Raw genomic sequence first — 7061 nt, 5'->3', positions numbered from 1 at the left:
CCCTTATCTAAGTGGAGTTGGTAATAACTGCTCTCCCAGGTTGCTGTGGACCTGAAATGATAAATGTGAGAGGAAACACACACACACACACACACACACACACACACACACACACACACCATAGTGCTTCTCTCTCTCTCTCTCTCTCTCTCTCTCTCTCTCTCTCTCTCTCTCTCTCACCCACTTTGTGCTGGGGATCAAACCAGGGCTTCGCAAATGCTAGCCAAGTGTTCTCTGTCCAGCTAATCTTTTATCCCAAGGGAGTACAATAAAAACTCATCTTTTTTTTTTTTGAATTTTCTTATGGAAATAATTTATACTCTAGTGATATTAGAAGAATAAAAACAAAATTTATGCCATACCTGGGACACATAAAACCTCTAAAGACACCCATAACTGTCCTCCCCATCCCAACCTTGCAAACACAGTGTACCAGATGAAGTTCAGCATGTGCCCACACAACTTGTTCACAAGACAGGAGATAAACAAATGCCCCAGCTCCCAGCATTCTCAGGGTTTGTTGCGATCAACAGAGGGCTTCCACACTCACTGCGGCATTAATCCTGCACAAAACCACAGTCCAAAGACACAGGAGTGTTCTGGCAGCATGACTGCTTCCTGAGGGCCCCTCCTCCAGGTGAGTTGGGAGGCTCACAGCGTGGGCATCTAAGGAATGCCACTGTCACTGGAGAAGCAGCTGGAGGTCACATGGTAGAGATGTCTTTTATCTGCACATCAGTATTTTCAGTGGTAAATTAGTAATTCAGCCCTCAGTGTTACGAGGCTGTCCTGTCCCGGATGGTCATATCTGGACTTGTCCCTTTGGCCCTTCGCAGCTTCTGCTTCATCCATACACAACGGAGCCTTATGTTGCGACAGTGTCACTTGAGAGTCTTGCTGAGGTTAGAGAAGCCAATACCAACGCAGGTCATCAGCACTTTGTCCCCACCCTTGAGTTCTTCACCACACGGCTTTGTTTCAATTTTAAACATAACCTGGAAAAAGCTCTTCAAGTGCCGCAAAAATTCTATCGTGTAGGGGGAGAGTGGTCCCAGCAGCACTTTGGAAACGTCCTGCTGTCCAAGGGTCATGAGCAGCAGAACTAGACTTTGGTTGGTCGAGTAGATTTCTTCAAGCAGCAGCTTCGCACAGTTCCTGCCGAGGTCCTCAGGAAGAACTGCTGCTCCCTGGCCCTGGGGATTAGAGGCCAGTTCAGCGCTCAGGAAGGTACCGTTGGTAGTCTCTGCCACCAGTGACAGTCCAAAGCCTGGAGACTTGCCAGAGTTAACGCCTTTCATGTGATCTGTGTAAATATAGATGTCGGGTATGAATTTGTTGAGGATGCTCCTGGCAGAGTCCACAATCCGGTTTGCCATCTGAGGGGATACGCGCACTGAGTACGCCATCCCTCTGATTCGCTTGATTTTCCCTGGGTCTGTGAGCTGAACGGGCTTCAGGACCTTCCTTACAGGGCACGAGAAAAGCACTTCACCTCCTCCGCCAGGAGGCATTCCCCGTCGCAAGATCTTTAGCTCAAATGACTCGCCATCAATCCCAAACTGTTTCAATAGAGGGAGTGCTGTTGCTTTAAGAACATCAACCGAAGGGTCAACCTGGTCATTGGTCACTCCTTGCAGGACGATTTTTAATGGGTGCTTCATGAATGGAGCCAGGCAGAGCAGAGCCTCGAGGTAATAGCCAATGCCACGGAGAACACTGCAGTCGTGCTCCACAGACCCACCATACAGGAGGCCAGGCTGGTAATACAAGGATGTTCCCGTTTGGTTGATTTCAATTCGAGAACCATTAGTTAATTTGTCCAACAGTCTTATAAAGCTTGCTTCAAAATCTCGAAGGCCTGGGTTGTCGTCCCTGGCCCGAATCCTCCGGATCTTGACCGGGCGCCCGCTCAGGGTGGACAGGACCAGCCGCTGGCGCAAGAAGTTGCACCCCGCGTAGCTGAGGGAGTGCGCCTGGGTCGCCATGTGCGCGCAGTCCGCGGAGGGCCGGGAGCTGGGAACGCTACAGGGACCACGGCGGCCCCCGACGCCGTCCACGTGGTTTGGAACCTAAAAACTCATCTTTTGTTATTGTCAGCATGGTTTGTTTTTATTTTATTCCTAAGCTTTTTTTTTTTTTTTTTTTTTTTAACATTTGTTGACTCACTGCATGTGTGCACCTCACCATGTGTGTAGAGGCCAGAGGACATCCTGTGGGAGTGAGTGTCAATTCTTTCCTTCTACCATGGGGGATTGAACTGGGTCTTCAGGTTTGGCAGCAAATGCCTTTACCCACTGAGTCATCTCACTGGCTGGATAGCGGATTTGATGGAGCACTTAAAAAAATATCCTAATGTATTTCAGCATCTTACTGATGAAAATTAAATGGAAATTAGTAATTTGGTGGTACACACCAGCACTGTAAACGACAGAGAGGCAGGAGTCGCGGGAGTGTGAGGTCAGCCTGGGCTGTATACCATGACTCTCATCTCAAAACAACCCCCCAGCTCCCAAATGCAGTATGATTTATCGTGACTTTCAAAGCACACACATGTTCCACAGATTGTTCACAGGTGTGTGCATGTGTCAGAAGAAGCACTTAAAATGGGTAGAAAGCACCGTAATTCATGTTAATGGCTACTCCGGGAAGGAAGGTGGAATGGAGATGGACTGGGGACTTCAGCCAAACCTGAAGGAAGGAAGGGGCGGGGAGGGGGAGGAGAGGGAAGGAAGGAAAAGGGAGGGAGAAAGAAAGAGGGGAATGTCAAAGCAAATGAGACAAATGAGGATTTATTAATCCAGTGTATGTGTGTTGAGTATTCATTGCATGAGCCCACTTCCTGTTTTTCTTTATAGAAAATAGTATTTTATCTTCATGTGTATGCTCATATGGAAGTGGGACATTGACACTGGATGTCTTCCTCTATTCTTCTCCCCTTTATTTTTTGAGATAGAGTCTCTCACTGGACACGGAGCTCACCAACTGGCTAGACGGTCTCCACAGCCCCAGCATTGGAATTACAGGTATGTGCCACCATAGCTGGCTTCTTTATTTAATGTGGCTGCTGAGGATTTGGATTCTGGTCCTCATGTTTGTACGGCAAGCACTTTCCCAATGAGGAGTCTTCCTGGTCCAACCCCCTTAGCCCACCTCCCCACACCACCCCCATAAAAAGTGTTTCAAGGCTGGGCATGATGGTACATACCTGTAACAGCGGCCCTCCGGGAGCAGCAACAACAGTAAGTTCAAGGCTAGGGTTGGGTATTTACTGAAGCTTTGTTTCAAGAAACAAAACCAAACGCATTTTGGCTCAGTGCTGAAAATCTGGAGAAAACACAGAGGGTTACCAATAGTAACAGCAACCACCCAACCTAACAGCAATAATCACTGCTGGTGTGCTTGGCGTATCTATTATCCACCCTTTTCTTCATTCACAGACACAAATGCAGTTTTAAAACAGTTGGATGGCTTTATTTTGTGATACTTGGGCTACCTGCTGCCAGCTGGGTTAGACTGCCTTTGGCCCAGGTGTCAAACAGCAGGCTTCAAACAAACAAAACAGTTTTCAACCGCTTTTATTATGGAAGTTTCTGGTTCATAGACTTGCCCTTCACGAAAGATCTGCTGTGTAGTGTGTAAATATTTAATTTAATCCACATCCACTTAGGCCTTCTGGTGTTTGTTATTCATTTATATTTCACCATGCTACATAGTGCCAAATTTATCTGCCAATTCACTCCATTCCATTTATTTGAAGAAAGGGAGGGAGGGAGGGAGGGAGGGAGGGAGGGAGGGAGGGAGGGAGAATCAGAATGGTTCTTTGGTGGTGTAAAGATACCAAATATTCAGGCAATCAACTACACTTTTCTATTGTCTGCTTGGCTTACAATTAGATGTGTTTTTTCTCCTACCTAAATAATAAATGAGGATATATTTTTCTCTTTCCATTCTTTTGAGTTTTTAACAATCGACTTTCTTTTCTTTGAATGCAAATCCAAAGTTAAGTTTTGAAAACTCAATCAAACAGCCTGGATTTGGCGCCTAACATGTGGGGCCCTTCCTTCCCTGGCCAGGATAGTAGTCACTAGCTAGTGACTATGTAAATTCAAGTTCATTAAGACTAGAGTTGCTGGCCATGGTGGTACTCACCTTTAATCCCAGCACTAGAGAGAGGTAGAGGCAGGCGATTTCTGTGAGTTTGAGGTCAGCCTGGTCTACAAGAGCTAGTTTCCAGGACAGGCTCCAAAGCTATGGAGAAACCCTGTTTTGAAAAAAACCAAAAAATAAAATAAAGTAAAAGAACTTGTTTCAAACAAACAAAACAAAACAAAACCCCAAAACCAACCAACCAAACAACAACAAACAGCGCTAAAGGTATAGCTCAGTGGTGCTGTGTCTTTTCAACATGCCCAAAGAATTGGGTGTGACCGCTAGCACCCCAAAATGAATGAATGGGTGGAAGAATTAAGACAGAATTCAGCTCTAAACCACACTAACTAGTCCTACTTCCTTTTTTTTCTCTGTGTAGCTTTGGAGCCTGTCCTGGAACTGGCTCTGTAGACCAGGCTGGCCTTGAACTCAAAGAGATCCACCTGCCTCTGCCTCCCTAGTGCACCACCACGGCTGGCTAGTTAATCCTACTTCTTTTCTTGTATTCATTGTTGCCATTTTTTCAAATACAGTCTCAAGTAGCTTGAGTGCCCAGGCTGTGTCTTGGACTATTTTTTGTTTGTTTTTGTTTTTTTAAACAGGGCCCCACTATGTAGCCCTGGCTGGCCTCAGATTCACAGAGATCAGCTTGTCTCTGCCTCCCAGTGCTGGCATTAATACTTGTGCCACCATGCTCAGCTGGGTCTTGAAATCTTTTGTTTTCAAGACAGGGTTTCTCTATGTAGCCTTGGCTGTCCTGGAACTCACACTGTAACTAGGCTAGCCTCCAACTCTGAGATCCGCCTGCCTCTGCTTCCCCAGTGCTGGGATTAAAGGCATGCACCACCACTGCCCGGTGGGTCTTGAAATCTTGGTCCTCGGCTTCTACTTCCCAAGTGTTGGGATTATAGGTGTGCACTGCCACACCTAGTCCTTCACATGCATTTTTCACTTATGGGTAATTTGTTTGTGTGCTGGTTTTTGTTTTTGCAGTTCTGGTTATCAAATCTAGGACCTCACAGACACTTTCAGCTTATGTTGGAGTTAAGGGAACACGTATTACGTATTATCAAAGTGCATCTGTATTTTCTTTTAGAAAAATAAATGAGTGATTCTCATTAATGCAGTGTATAGAAAACAGGAATTGGCCAGTACGTGTTCCGTGATTTTATAAGGCCCGTACGTGGTTACAGTACAGAATCATCCCCAGTAGGGGAGACATCTTGATAAATCAACACCTGCTAATCTTCGCATTGAGGAAAAAACAATTAGCAAGTGAGATTTCCCATGAAAACGTCTTTCTAGAATTCAGGAGGGGTTGTAGTTGTAGCTCAGGGCATGAGGTCCTGGGCTCCATCCCGAATGCCTGGCAAAAACAAAACCAAACTAAACCAAACCAAACTGCTGACATTCCCTACGACCTCTGTGAGGTGCTATTTAACCTTTTCATTCTGTAATTTTCCATTGGCTTTCACCAAGGTGGGCTGTGTTGCTATTTGTGAATGACTCAATATGCCATTTAAACCTTAAATCACCTCATTTTATTAGAACGCCTACAAAGTTTTTATGATTTCAATTAATAAAGGTATGTCCTTTGCAATAATTGCCTTGGACCATAAGCGCAAAGTTAAAAACACTCAGGAAGTTATGTAAAACTGTAAAACCCTTCAGCAAATGACAAATGTGTGCGTTAGGCACTAAGCCATTTCAAATAATTTTAAAGTCGCTTTCACAAAATACTCTCAGCCAGAGAGGTCAACTGAAGAAAGGAAATGCTGTGCCAAACTGTAGAAAAATTCAAGCTGGGGCTCTAGCAAGATCTGAGTGGAAAGGCAGTTAAGTAAACAAGGCTGAACAGAGTGAGGCCTCGCTCTGTAAGGAGAACTCAGAGACAGGTAGGCGGTAGGCACGCTCTCAAATCTCAGATGGCACAGGGCTGCAGGGGGAGACAGCAGTCACTGGGTAACAGAATCCCAAACCACCAAAGTCTCTAATTAGCATGGTCAACTTGTTAGGAAGAGAACAGGCAACTGCTTCTGACTGACCACCCCACCCCACCACACCACCCCTGCACCCCCAAAGACACTAGTACATACCTACAGAGTTTCCAAGAGAGATTCAACTGATTCAATTGCGTCTTCTCTGAACTGCACACCAACACCAGGGTGTGTGCCTCACCACGTCCTCCTCTCAGCCCTCTGGGGCTAATCATCACCAGCTCCTCATCTTTGCCTCTTTGTATTAGCAATAATGAGCTCGGGGAGCGCTTCTGAGAAGCTGTGCTGATTTTAATCAGCCATGCCGAGCCACTAGTTACAAATAATCTCATTGTTGAAGATATTTTTATGGCTGCACTCCGATCCCCCCAGTAAGAACGGTTGTGTGCTTATAAAAAGCACATTCCCAGGCCTCACCCAGGACCCAGTCAGTCAGAATCGTTACAGAGAGGCACCAGAAATCTGCATTTTAATAAGCTTTCTTTGTAATTCTTTATATACATTAAATTTTGAGATTGAATATATGGAAGTTTTTTGTTTGTATGTTTTTCTTTTTCTTTTATTTTCTTTCTTTCTTTTTCCTTTTTTTGCAACAAGGTTTCTCTGTGTAACAAGCCATAGCTGTCCTGGAACTAGCTCTGGAGACCAGGTTGGCCTCAGACTCAAAGAGAGTCACCTGCCTCTGCCTCCTGAGTGCTGGTATTAAAGGTATGCACTACCACCACTCCGCCTGTTTTTGTTTTTTTGAGACAGGGTTTCTTTGTGTAACCTAGCTGTCTTGGAACTCACTTTGCACACCAGGCTGCCTTTGCTGTGCCCCACCCCCCACCCTTTCACACACATCCAGACACACACACACACACACACACACACACACACACACACACACCCTGCACCTCCGCCCTTAGTGCAGAG

At 45.6% G+C, this 7061-nt stretch overlaps 1 protein-coding gene across 1 annotated transcript; it reads right to left on the bottom strand.

Annotated features, from left to right (window-relative positions):
• Positions 1 to 306: 306 nt before the first annotated feature.
• On the bottom strand, positions 307 to 2043 carry LOC130873330 (RNA 3'-terminal phosphate cyclase-like protein). Its single transcript, XM_057768119.1, has one exon. The coding sequence runs from the start codon at positions 1983 to 1985 to the stop codon at positions 882 to 884; it is 1104 nt and encodes a 367-aa protein (XP_057624102.1). The 5' UTR covers positions 1986 to 2043; the 3' UTR covers positions 307 to 881.
• Between the last annotated feature and the right edge of the window lie 5018 nt (positions 2044 to 7061).

The sequence above is a fragment of the Chionomys nivalis genome, chromosome 4 (assembly GCF_950005125.1).
Source record: "Chionomys nivalis chromosome 4, mChiNiv1.1, whole genome shotgun sequence".
Lineage (NCBI taxonomy): Eukaryota > Metazoa > Chordata > Mammalia > Rodentia > Cricetidae > Chionomys > Chionomys nivalis.
Note: the sequence above shows the minus strand (reverse complement) of the source record. Positions and strands in the feature narration are given on the sequence as shown.